General features: G+C 39.6%; 1 protein-coding gene across 3 annotated transcripts in view; it reads right to left on the bottom strand.

Annotated features, from left to right (window-relative positions):
- Positions 1-14650, bottom strand: part of Start1 (Steroidogenic acute regulatory protein-like) — a 205624-nt gene that overhangs the window by 31771 nt on the left and 159203 nt on the right. For all 3 annotated transcript variants that reach the window (XM_071664913.1, XM_071664911.1, XM_071664912.1), the window contains one exon: positions 6215-6319. In XM_071664913.1, coding sequence (XP_071521014.1) covers positions 6215-6319 — 105 coding nt within the window. The remainder of the gene's footprint in view (positions 1-6214; positions 6320-14650) is intronic.

The following is a 14650-nucleotide window of genomic DNA, read 5'->3' on the forward strand; positions in this document are numbered from 1 at the left end:
CTTTCCTTCATTCTTCCATTCTGCCAGTACTATAGCTGTCTCCTACTGAAAATGTAACTCTCTTTGGTTCTCATTTCTCCTCTAACTGTGCCTTGGATGACTCTGATATTCACTAACCCACTGATGCTCCTCTTACTAATCTTGTGTCTCATCTCTTAACTCTTCTTGAATTGTCTAAAACTATGGACACAAGCAAGGTCCTGTGGCATCCATCCTTGTGTAATGAGAGAGCTTGCCTCTAACTTGCATCTGTGCTTGCTCATCTGTTCCATTTCTACTTATAAACTTGGTACATTTCATCCCTAAGAAGGGTGAGCATGCTAACCACAGTAGCTGTCATCCTGTTACTTTGACATCTGCCATTTCCAGTCTTTGAATCCCTCCTCAACTCCCATATCCTCAGACATCTTCAGTCTCACAGTCTTCTCTCTGATCACCAGTATGGCTTCCGTAAGTCGAGATCCACTTGTTATATTTTTTCCCATTTTACTAATGTCTGGCAATCAACCATGAAAGACTTTGGGGAATCCTATGAAGTTGCTTTTAACATATCCAAAGCTTTTGACAGGGTGTGGCATTGGGGTCTCACTTCCAAGCTCCCCTCCCTTACCTTGTTTCCTCCAATCTACCTCCTTCTCTGGCCCATCTATCTCTGTAGCTGTTGATGGATTAGCATCTCCGCCTTTCTCCATCAACAGAAGTGTCCCTTAAGGTTCAGTCTTGCTCACACACTTTTTCTCCATCTTATCAACGATTTCCTTACTCCTACAAGTAACTAAATGCACTCAAACACTGATGACTCAACACTACGTTCCTAGAAATCCATCACTTCTGCTCCATCTTCTCTTACTCTATCTGCATCTCATTTCACCACTACTTTCTCTATAAACTCATACAGGGTATATCAGTGGAGTAAACAAAATCTGGTTAAGTGTAATGCCTCTATCTCTATCAAAAATTCCTCAAAACTTTCCTATCTCCTTCGATGGCTCTGAAATTCCACATTTTGACTCAAAACAATACTTGATATTACTGTAATATCCATTCCATCTTGGAAACCCCACATTAAAGAAACTGATAAGTCTGCCTCTAAGAAACCAAGAATCCTGTTTTGATATTGAAATTTCTTTTCTTCCACACAGTTGTTTCATTTATACAAAGGACTGATCCATTCTCGTAAAGTGTACTGCTATCACATCTGGGTTGGTTCTAGCTCAGTATCCTTAACTGACCAAGTAAAAAAAGCAGTCTGAATATAAACTCTCCCAGGCTAATTCTAAAACTTGATCAGCCTACCCTATTCCATAATGCTGATTCACTTTCCCTGTTCTACTAGTATCACTTTGGCTTTTGCTGGCTGCTTGTGTTCCCCCACTACCATCTACACCAGTTAATACTCAGCAGGCTGCTGCATCACATGATTACTGTGTGGCCGTTGGCAACTTATGGGTGGGCTATTTTGATAACTGTTTCTTTCCCAACACCTTAAGGCTTTGAAGTTCTTTACCATCTCATGTCAGTCTCAAGAACTATGACCTGGCACATTTAAAAAGACAGGTTTTTCACTTCCTCCAAATTCATTAATACTTTCCCTTGTCTTTTCTTTTTCCATTCTATCAATTTCTTTATAACTCAATGAAGTCCTAGCCTTGATGTGGACTTTTATCAGTGTCTGGAGCCTTGAAAAAAAAATCTTTCATACACTTTCCCTGGGATACATGACAGACTTTTATCCTATAACTGCTACACACATCCTTAACACCTTTCCTTCGAATAACGCAACACTAACAGCTTTGACCCAATCCTATGGCACAACCTTCTGCATTCACTCTGTCACACTTGCTCCTCCATATCTCAACATTTCAGCTGTAATCCCTTCTGCTTCATATACCTGTCCTACCTTCAGCCTCATCAATGCCTTTTTTATCTTCCTTTTGGCTAAAGGCCCCTTCACATGCATCCTTTTCCTTCTATCCTCTATAACAATACATGTAACAAATACTTCCTCACCTTCTCCCACATTCATCATTCTTCAATACACTCTTTCCATCTTACTTTCACTTCCTCCTCCTGATTAAGAAACTCCCCTTCCTTACTCTTCAAGTTCACATTTCCAATCTTACATCCACTTCTTTCCGTTTTTGCCTCCTATCAGTAAAATTTCTTACTTTCCTTAAACTTTCTTTTAAATTCCTTCCAAAATTTTCATGTACTCTTTCTTTGCTTTCCTCTATCAGCCTCCAAACATTCTGAATACACATCTTATATTTTCTCCTCATCCTATGCTGAACTTCCACAAGTACATTCCTTTCTAGCAATCTACCATATGCCTTTTTCTTCTTTTCAACAGCATTTCTAATCTCATCCATCCATCATGCATTTCCAACTTTCATTCTTATATCTCACAACCTTGCATCCAACTACTAATTTTATAACCTTTAATATTCCTTCTCTAAACATTTTAACACCTCATTCTCACATGACTGCATTCCTACATCTACTGCACTCTCGTCTAAACTTTCTGTCATCCTTCTTTCATATTCCTAACAGCATTCTTTTCAATTTATCTTCTCCCTTGCCAAAACTTTTACCTCCTCATTCTTTTCTATGCCATAACCTCCACTTCCCCCTGACAATCATCCCCACAAGAACTGCTAAATGATAAAAAAAATCCTCACACAATTCGAGCATTCAGCACAACTTTTCTCAATTTTTCATCAAATCCTTTTGTTCTTCTATCGTTTCTTATCCACATATATCTGTGAAATATTTTGTGTTGAAAAAAGGTGTTTGCAGGAAGAAAGCTCTCTCAACACAGACAACCACAAGATAACTTTCATTCTCATTTATTCAAGGCACTCCACACTTAACAACTGTCTCACCGATTTCAACACATCCCACCTTTGCAGTTGTATCACCCATCACAAACACCTTCCTCTCCCTCTCAAATCCATTTATACAGTCATTTACATTTTTCCAAAACACCTTATTTAATCCTCACTTTGCACAGTCTTCATATTCACAGGTACATATACACCTACCCATGCATACTTCAGAGTTCCAATCTTTCCTTTCAATAAAATTGTTCTTGATCCATTCAATCCATACTCTGTAAGACAATCCAATACTCTCAGTGATAGCACAATTGCACATCCCTCTTACCCTCTTTCCTGTTTATTTTCATTCATTCCCATCCATGCCACTCCTTCTTCCCCTTCCTCCCACAATATGCATTAGTCATTTCTATTTTCAGTCCACACACCCTGCCCAATGACATAGGTTTCCCCATTCCCCAACACATCTATACTATAACTTTTGACCTTTTCCACAAGCTTGCTCCTTTTGCTCTCACCTGTCATCCCATTAGCATTCAAAGCCATCACTCTCAAGTCCCTAGCATAACTGATGGACTCAAGTACCACTGTTTACCCTTTAGTGCCTCACCCCTGACAGACCACTGGCAGAGGGCAACTTCAGTGAAGTGTTTCTCAATGGGAAACACATGCAAAATATAAACAATATATGTAGTGCAAATGACTGGGAGAGGTATAAAAGAAAGCAGCAGGAGGTCAAAGGAAAGATTGGGGTCAGAGAGAGTATCATGAAATTTTAGAAGGAATAAAAAGATTTTTGGATGGAGGTAAATAAAGTACGTATGACGAGAGAACAAATGGAAACATCAGTGAAGGGGGCAAATGGGGAGGTAATAACAAGTAGTGATGAAGTGTAAAAGCGATAGAGTGAATATTTTGAAGGATTGTTGAATGTATTTGATCATAGAGTGGCAGATATAGGGGGTTTTGGTCGAGATGGTGTGCAGAGAGGGACAGGTAGAATGGTTTGGTGAAAAGAGAAGAGGTAGTGAAAGCTTTGCAGAAGATGAAAGCCAGCAAGGCGGCAGGTTTGGATGGTATTGCAGTGGAATTTATACAAAAAAGGGGGTAACTGTGTTGTTGATTGGTTGGTAAGGGTATTCAATACAGGTATGGACCATGGTGAAGTGCCTGAGTATTGGCGGAATGCATGCATAATGCTGTTGTACAAAGGCAAAGAGGATAAAGGTGAATGTTCAAATTACAGAGGCATGAGTTTATTGAGTATTCCTGGGAAATTACATGGGAGGGTATTGATTGAGAAGGTAAAGGCATGTACAGAGCACCAGATTGGGGAAGAGCAGTGTGGTTTCAGAAGTAGTAGAGGATGTGTGGATCAGGTGTTTGCTTTGAAGAATGTATGTGAGAAATACTTAGAAAAACAGATGGATCTGTATGAAGCATTTGTGGATCTTGAGAAGGCATATGACAGGGTGGATAGAGATACTTTGTGGAAGGTTTTAAGATTATATGGTGTGGGAGGTAAGTTGCTAGAAGCAGTGAAAAGTTTTTATCAAGGATGTAAGGCATGTGTATGAGTAGGAAGAATGGAAAGTGATTGGTTCCCAGTGAATGTTGGTTTGTGGCAAGGATGTGTGATGTCTCCATGGTTGTTTAATTTGTTCATGGATGGGGTTGTTAGGGAGATGAATGCAAGAGTTTTGGAGAGAGGGGCAAGTATGCAGTCTGTTGTGGACGAGAGGGCTTGGGAAGTGAGTCAGTTGTTGTCCTGCTGATGATACAGCGCTGGTGGCTGATTCAGGTCAGAAACTGCAGAAGTTGGTGACTGAGTTTGGTAAAGTGTGTGAAAGAAGAAAGTTGAGAGTAAAGGTGAATAAGAGTAAGGTTATTAGGTTCAGTAGGATTGAGGGACAAGCTAATTGGGAGGTAAGTTTGAATGGAGAAAAACTGGGGGAAGTGAAGTGTTTTAGATATCTGGGAGTGGACTTAGCAGTGGATAGAACCACGTAAGCAGAAGTGAGTCACAGGGTGGGGGAGGGAGCGAAGGTTCTGGAAGCGTTGAAGAATGTGTGGAAGGCAAGAACATTATCTCTGAGAGCAAAAATGGGTATGTTTGAAGAAATAGTGGTTCCAACAATGTTATATGGTTGCAAGGAATGGGCTGATAGGGTTGTGCAGAGGAGGGTGGATGTGTTGGAAATGAAATGTGTGAGGACAATATGTGTTATGAGGTGGTTTGATCAAGTAAGTAATGAAAGGGTAAGAGAGATGTGCAGTAATAAAAAGAGTGTGGTTGCGAGAGAGCATAAGAGGGTGTGCTGAAATGGTTTGGTCACATGGAGAGAATGAGTGAGGAAAGACTGACAAAGAGGATATATGTATCAGAGGTGGAGGGAAGAAGGAGAAGCAGGATACCAAATTAGAGGAGGAAGGATGAAGTGAAAAAGATTTTGAGCGATCAGGGCCTGAAGATACTAGAGGGTGAAAGGCGTGCAAGGAATAGAGGGAATTGGAATGATATGGTATACTGGGGTCGAAGTGCTGTCAATGCGTTGAACCAGGGCATGTGAAGTGTCTGGGGTGAAGCTTGGAAAGGTCTGTGGGGCCTGGATGTGGAAAGGGAGCTGTGGTTTTGGTGCAATACACATGGCAGCTAGAGATTGAGTGTGAATGAATATGGCCTTTTTTTGTCTGTTCCTGGTGCTGTCTCACTGGAAGGGGGAGTCAAATACTATTTCATGTGTGGCAGGGTGGCGACAAGAATGGATGAAGGCAGAAAGTGTGGATATGTACATGTGTATATATGTATATGTCTGTGTATGTATATGTATGTATACGTATGTATATATACATGTGTGGGCGTTTATGTGTATACATGTGTATGTGGGTGGGTTGGCCATTCCTCACCTGTTTCCTTGTGCTACCTTGCTAACGTGGGAGACGGCAGTTAAGTACAATTAATAAATATATAAAAAGTTCTAAACAACTATAATTTTACTGACATTAGCAACAAACTACCTATTCACACCCACTCACACTTATTAACCATACTGAGACAACATAAGTCATACTGATCATTCTGAAATTCACTAAGCCTATCTATGATGATATCATCCTTATTGAGTGTTTGCCATAAAAGGTGAGTGGGATGAGAAAATATATACAATACTCATGCAGGTTAACTTCTAGTCCTCTGACATTGAATTTCTGGTAAAAATGTGTTCCACTTACATTTCTCACCAAACAATTTGATAACTTCTTTATAAATCAATATCCATAAAGCTGTATGAAGATAAAGAACTTCAGAGGTAAGCAAGATACTCTCATTATCATATGATGTAAAACAGTAAAAGATATATGAAAAATATAATGTTGCTTACCTGCACAACTCTGCCCAATGTAATTGCTTTGTTCCAACTTGGCATATTTTCAAAGTTGTGAGTAAATTCATTGAATAAAACAGAGGCATCAATATCAACCACACCCTGAAAAAAATTTATTTTGAAAACATTTTGTGTAAAACACTGGACTGAAATACATTTCTAATGCCAGTTGAAGGCTGACTTTCATGTAATATGTGACTGGCAGTTATACTAAGTCTTTATATGTTTCTTTTAAATTTGGCAAAGGTTTTAACATATAAACTTGAAGTCATAATAGTGCTTTAAGCATAAATCTAGTCCAAAGTAGCAAAAATATGCAAATATGAACAAAAATAATAATCACTATCAAAACTAGAGCTAACACAGTACAGTCATTTACAAGTAGCAATACAATAACAAAATCAAACAGAAAGCAGTCAGAAAAAGACACAAGCATCAAGTACAGGAGCGTGTTCTATTTCTGAGTGATACAAGAAGAACACTTGGTACTAAAACATTGACAGCAGAGCTATTACAGCCCAAGGTAGGGCCCATCTGCAGATGATAGTTTGATCCTTACTGCTAAGCCACTCTCACAGTCCCTAGATGGTATGCAAACCCCTTTAATACAAAGGGATTAAAACAATCATGGATTCCAGAATGCTACCCTTTAATCTCACCTTTCTTCTAGCTGCTGCTTCATCTCATCTGGAGACAGGGCCAAGCCATTCACACTCAGTCACAGTGGAGTAAAATACTACTACAATGGCTTATTTTCATATTGATCATTTTCATACACATAAGGTAATTCTAAGCAGTTTCATATATACATCAACCATTTCTAGAACAAGCATACTCCATTAAGGCAATTCAAGATATACCATGAACTGCAATTATTAGGGAACATAAATATCAAGCACTGGGGACCAAAATTTCTAAATGTTAAATAGATTAACCCTTTACTTCCATTTGTTAGTGATTTCTTAAAGACTTTTGTATATCAAAGAATAATAGTGATAATTGCCTTCTCCATACAATACTAACACCAAAGAATTCTTGATTTCAGCATCAAAAGAGTGACCTACACATTAACTGTGTCATGGTCTACCAAACAACTCTACTTTTGTAATTCATTTACCTGAGAGAATGTTAAGGGTATCCTGGAACACCAGACACTAACTTTATTCAGAAAAGTACTTTTTTTCATGCTTGATTGCCATTTCCTGCATTAGTATGGTAACGCCAGTAACAGATGAAAAAAAGGCCACAGCCACTCATATCCATTCTTTAGCTGTCATGCGTAATATTCCAAAACCATAGCTACCTATCCATAACCAGGCCCCACAGCCCTTTCCATGATTAACCTTGGACATTTCACATGCTCTGTAAGCAATTACAGCATATCAACACCGGTATACCAATGCGTGTCAATTCACTCTATCCTGTATCAAGCCTTTCACCCTCCTGCATGCTCAAGCCTTGATCACTCAAAATCTTTTTCATTCCATCCTACCATCTCCAAGTTGGTCTCCCCTTTCTCATTGTTTCTTCCACTTCTGATATATACATCATCTTTGTCAACCTTTCCTCACTCATTCTCTCCATATGTCCAAACCATTTTAACACATTCTCTTCTGCTCTCTCAACCACACTCTCTCTATTACCACACATCTCTCTTATCCTTTTGCTACTCGATAAAACCAACTCACATTACAAACTGCCCTTAAGCATTTCATTTCAAGCACATCCTCCCTCTTCTCCATAACCTTACCTATAGTCCATGCCTTGCATCCATATAATATTGTTAGGAACATCATTCCCTCAAACATTTCCATTTGTGCCTTTCCAGATAACATATTCTCTTCCCACATATTCATCAGTACCCACAGGACCTTAGCCAATTCACCCACCCTATGACTAGCTTCCACTTCCATGGTTCCATTCACTGCCATATGCACTCCCATATATCTAATACACTTCACTTCCTCCAATTTTTTGCCATTCAAACTCACATTCACTCTCAGCTTTCTTTTTATGCTCTTTCAAACTCAGTCATCAAATTCTGCAGTTTCTCAATCAAATCTGTCACCAGTGCTGCATCATCAGCAACCAACTGACTCACTTCCAAGGTACTCTCATCCCTCAAAGACTGCATACTTGTACCTCTCACCAAGATTCTCACATTTACTTCCTTCACCACCCAATCCATGAACAAATTCAATAACCACCATCCCCCATCTCTTCTGTGAACCAATCTTTATGCGGAACCATTCACACTTATCTCTTCCTACTCATACACAAGCCTTACATCCTTGCTTCTAGCAGCTTTCCTCCCACCAATTATTCTTAAGATTTTCCACAAGGCATTTCTATCAACTCTATCATATGCTTTCTCCAGATCCAAAAATGCCACATAGAAATCTATCTGTTTTCCTGAGTATTTTTCACACACATTCTTTAAAGCAAATGCCTGATCCATACATTCCCTACCATATCTTGAGGCACATGGTCCTCCTCAATCTGATGCTCAGTATATGCCTTCACCCTTTCATTTAATACCCTCCCATACAACTTACCAGGTACACTCAAATTTATAACCTGTAGTTTGAAGACTCACCTTTATCCCCCTCATCTTTTTAAAACAGTACTATACATGAATCCTGCCAATCCTCAGGCACCTCATCATGGTCCATACATACAATGAAAGTCCTTATCACCTAATCAACAACAAAGTCACCCCTTTCTTAAAAAATTATGTAACAATACCAACCATTCCAGTCAACTTGCCACATTTCATCTTACTCAAGGCTTTCATTATCATTTCTCTTTTCACCAAACCACTCTCCATGACACTCTCACCTCATATACCACTCTGACCCAAACAACCTACACTTTATCATCACACAAATTTAACAGTCCTTCAAAATACTAACCCATCTCACCCTCACTTCATCACTACCTGTTATCACTTCCTCTTTTAACCCTTTCACCAATGTTCCCATTTGTTCTCTTGTCTTTTGCACAATGATGAAGTAGGCACATAGCAGCTGCAGCACAATCATCAAGGGTAGATAAGAAAAAAACATGAAAACTGTGTATTCATGACAACCTAGTACTTTATTAGTATCCCTTTCCACTTCATACAATCTTGGAATGACTACGATTGAATTTACTAAGTTTTTAAGCCGTTTAGGGTCCATCTTTGCCCAGATTTCACAAATGGCCACCTACATCTTATGTAGGAATGAAGTATCCCTCTTACACAGCTCAAATTTTCATAATAACCCAAAAGTTTCTATTGGATTAAAATCTGGTGAATTCCTACACCTGCATCTCAAAAACTCCACTGCACAGCCCTAAAGCCAATCAGTGACTAGTCTGGCACTGTGGCAGGAAGCCCCATCATGCATGAACACTTTGGCCTTCCACTTTTTGAATGAAACTGAAAGATGGTCAGACAGTAGTTCAGGGTAACTATGTTTGCTCATAGTTTCATTCTTTGGCAACACTACAATGTCCCTAACACCATGTAACTGAAACAGTCCCATACCATTAGTGAAGCAGGGAACTTTACAGTCCTTGAAATGTACTTGGGGTCAAATGGATTACGTCTAGTCAAGTTCACACATACCTGCCATGGCCACAAGTAATAAAAAAGGTGGACTTAACCCTGCACAAGACATTTCTGAACAGCCATATCTCATACAATAAATTTCTTGCAAAAATCAACTCTTTTCTTCTGGTGCATACAGGTCAAAAGTGGTTTGGGACACAGCCAGCAGCTGAGGTGTAAGCAGAAATGCACCATACTTACCGACATATCATTGAGCAGTCAAGGGTTTATGCTTAAAATTCTTTTGCATTTAAGAGTGAATCTGTATCCAATTAACATTTAAGAATATTCAGAGTATAAGTAGAGGATTTTCTGACCTTCTCAAAGCATTTCACACGGGTCACTGCAGTGGTGCCACTGCTATCATTAAATTTCTTCACCGATTGTTGTAATGACTCAAATTCACACCAGTAATATTAGAAATTTCCTTAAGTGGCTTTTTCCCTTATAAAGTAAAACAGAAGCTATTTGTCACTTGTAAGGTGAGTGTTTCTAACCAAAGTAAAGGTACAAAAAGGGGAAAAAATCTAAAGCATAAGTGGGACACAAAAGGCATTCCTGCCTCCTATAACACATAAACTGCAACTGGAGCAGGCTCATGTGGTATGTTGGCATGTAAAGTACTTGCCATTGCTCGCTAAAGGATGCCAACATCACTGGATGACACACACTAATTCAGGTGGGGTAATGTCACCTGTGACAATATACTTTCTGGAGGCCCATTCACAACTACTTCACAGCAAGGCACTGTGTATTTGGATGGAGTGATAAGAGAGATTAAAGCAAAACTAGGGAAAGGGGGTGCAGATATGGAGTGTGGTGGTGAGATATAGTGTTTTGTGACAAGCCTATTTAAGGATGATACTGTGGTATTTGCTGAAAATGGAGTGGTGTTGTAGAAGGTTGTAAGTTTTATGATGTTTATATGCACAAGCAATAGAAGGTAAATGTAGGTAAAGTAATGATATTTAAAGGGAAAGAGAGTGAAAGTATAGATTTTGCAAAGTCCTAAAGAGTGAGGAAGGAAACTGTACCAAACAGTACTATAAATAATGGGGAAGAAAGAATGGAAGACATCATGGAATTTTAACATTTGGGAACTACCTTGGGTAAGTTTAGTGATATGCAAAGAAAGATAAGGGAGAGAGCACTACAAGGTAGAAGACATTGGGTCCCTTAATAGAATAATAAAAGGTTGAGATGTAAGTATGGAAGTAAAGAAAGGATTAAAGTAGAGCCTAGCCCTCCCAACCCTGACCTATGCAGCCAAAATATGGACATGGAATGAGTCACAAATGTCGAGGATCCAGGCTGAAGAAATAAGCAATTTGAGAGGAGCATATGGTATCACTAGTTGGAATGAAGAGAATATTAAGGGGATGGCAATGAATGTGGGGAAATGAATAGTGAAGTAGAGTGGGTTAAACAAAATACTGTGAGGTGGTTTGGGGGTGTGTGGAAAGGAAATGAATGTATGAGAGTATGATTAAAAGGGTTGGTATGCGAGGTATATCCCATGCAAAATGGAGAACCACAGTGGAGGAATACCAAGAGAGAAAAATGATGGATGAATGCATGGAATGGTGTATGTGCCCAAACCACTTCAAAACACCCTCTTCTGCTCTCTCAACCACGCTCTTTTTATTTCCACACATCTCTCTTACCCTTACGTTACTCACTCGATCAAACCACCGCACACCACACATTGTCCTCAAACATCTCATTTCCAGCACATCCATCCTCCTGCGCACAACTCTATCCATAGCCCATGCCTCGCAACCATACAACATTGTTGGAACCACTATTCCTTCAAACATACCCATTTTTGCTTTCCGAGATAATGTTCTCGACTTCCACACATTCTTCAAGGCCCCCAGAATTTTCGCCCCTTCCCCCACCCTATGATCCACTTCCGCTTCCATGGTTCCATCCGCTGCCAGATCCACTCCCAGATATCTAAAACACTTCACTTCCTCCAGTTTTTCTCCATTCAAACTCACCTCCCAATTTACTTGACCCTCAACCCTACTGTACCTAATAACCTTGCTCTTATTCACGTTTACTCTTAACTTTCTTCTTCCACACACTTTACCAAACTCAGTCACCAGCTTCTGCAGTTTCTCACATGAATCAGCCACCAGCACTGTATCATCAGCGAACAACAACTGACTCACTTCCCAAGCTCTCTCATCCCCAACAGACTTCATACTTGCCCCTCTTTCCAAAACTCTTGCATTTACCCCCCTAACAACCCCATCCATAAACAAATTAAACAACCATGGAGACATCACACACCCCTGCCGCAAACCTACATTCACTGAGAACCAATCACTTTCCTCTCTTCCTACACATACACATGCCTTACATCCTCGATAGAAACTTTTCACTGCTTCTAACAACTTTCCTCCCACACCATATATTCTTAATACCTTCCACAGAGCATCTCTATCAACTCTATCATATGCCTTCTCCAGATCCATAAATGCTACATACAAATCCATTTGCTTTTCTAAGTATTTCTCACATACATTCTTTTGCGCAATCCATCACTGATTCCCTAAATACATCCCATTCCTCCCCCACTCCCCTTGCTTCCATTGTTCTCACCTTTTTCCATTCTGTGCTCAGTCTCTCCTGGTACTTCCTCACACAGGTCTCCTTCTCAAGCTCACTTACTCTCACCACCCTCTTCACCCCAACATTCACTCTTCTTTTCTGAAAACCCATACAAATCTTCACCTTAGCCTCCACAAGATAATGATCAGACATCCCTTCAGTTGCACCTCTCAGCACATTAACATCCAAAAGTCTCTCTTTCACACGCCTGTCAATTAACACGTAATCCAATAACGCTCTCTGGCCATCTCTCCTACTTACATAAGTATACTTATGTATATCTCGCTTTTTAAACCAGGTATTCCCAATCATCAGTCCTTTTTCAGCACATAAATCTACAAGCTCTTCACCATTTCCATTTACAACACTGAACACCCCATGTATACCAATTATTCCCTCAACTGCCACATTACTCACCTTTGCATTCAAATCACCCATCACTATAACCCGGTCTCGTGCATCAAAACCACTAACACACTCATTCAGCTGCTCCCAAAACACTTGCCTCTCTTGATCTTTCTTCTCATGCCCAGGTGCATATGCACCAATAATCACCCACCTCTCTCCATCAACTTTCAGTTTTACCCATATTACCCATATATATATATATATATATATATATATATATATATATATATATATATATATATATATATATATCACACACCCCTGCCGCAATCCTACATTCACTGAGAACCAATCACTTTCCTCTCTTCCTACACATACACATGCCTTACATCCTCGATAAAAACTCTTCACTGCTTCTAACAACTTGCCTCCCACACCATATATTCTTAATACCTTCCACAGAGCATCTCTATCAACTCTATCATATGCCTTCTCCAGATCCATAAATGCTACATACAAATCCATTTGCTTTTCTAAGTATTTCTCACATACATTCTTCAAAGCAAACACCTGATCCACACATCCTCTACCACTTCTGAAACCACACTGCTCTTCCCCAATCTGATGCTCTGTACATGCCTTCACCCTCTCAATCAATACCCTCCCATATAATTTACCAGGAATACTCAACAAACTTATACCTCTGTAATTTGAGCACTCACTCTTATCCCCTTTGCCTTTGTACAATGGCACTATGCACGCATTCCGCCAATCCTCAGGCAACTCACCATGAGTCATACATACATTAAATAACCTTACCAACCAGTCAACAATACAGTCACCCCCTTTTTTAATAAATTCCACTGCAATACCATCCAAACCTGCTGCCTTGCCGGCTTTCATCTTCCGCAAAGCTTTTACTACCTCTTCTCTGTTTACCAAATCATTTTCCCTAACCCTCTCACTTTGCACACCACTTCGACCAAAACACCCTATATCTGCCACTCTATCATCAAACACATTCAACAAACCTTCAAAATACTTACTCCATCTCCTTCTCACATCACCACTACATGTTATCACCTCCCCATTTGCGCCCTTCACTGAAGTTCCCATTTGCTCCCTTGTCTTATGCACTTTATTTACCTCCTTTCAGAACATCTTTCTATTCTCCCTAAAATTTAATGATACTCTCTCACCCCAACTCTCATTTGCCCTCTTTTTCACCTCTTGCACCTTTCTCTTGACCTCCTGTCTCTTTCTTTTATACATGTCCCACTCAATTGCATTTTTTCCCTGTAAAAATCATCCAAAAGCCTCTCTCTTCTCTTTCACTAATAATCTTACTTCTTCACCCCACCACTCACTACCCTTTCTAGACAGCTGAGACTTCTAGCTGGAAATGAAATGAAAAATGAATGTCACATAATGGTTCAACCTCTCGCTATGGAAAAGGGAAATGTATAATTTATTTACACAAACGTCAATAGTAGTTCTCATCAATTTAACTACTGTATCATACTGCCTGGTCCACTTCTTCTCTTATCATGAAACTGGAATATTGGCTTATGATGTTTGAAGAATGTATGTGAGAAATACTTAGAAAAGCAAATGGATTTGTATGTAGTATTTATGGATCTGAAGAAGGCATATGATAGAGTTGATAGAGATGCTCTGTGGAAGGTATTAAGAATATATGGTGTGGGAGGCAAAGTTGTTAGAAGCAGTAAAAAGTTTTTATCAAAGATGTAAGGCATGTGTACGTGTAGGAAGAGAGGAAAGTGATTGGTTCTCAGTGAATGTAGGTTTGCGGCAGGGGTGCATGATGTCTCCATGGTTGTTTAATTTGTTTATGGATGGGGTTGTTAGGGAGGTGA

This window comes from Panulirus ornatus, chromosome 9, assembly GCF_036320965.1.
Source record: "Panulirus ornatus isolate Po-2019 chromosome 9, ASM3632096v1, whole genome shotgun sequence".
In the NCBI taxonomy this organism is placed as follows: Eukaryota; Metazoa; Arthropoda; class Malacostraca; order Decapoda; family Palinuridae; genus Panulirus; species Panulirus ornatus.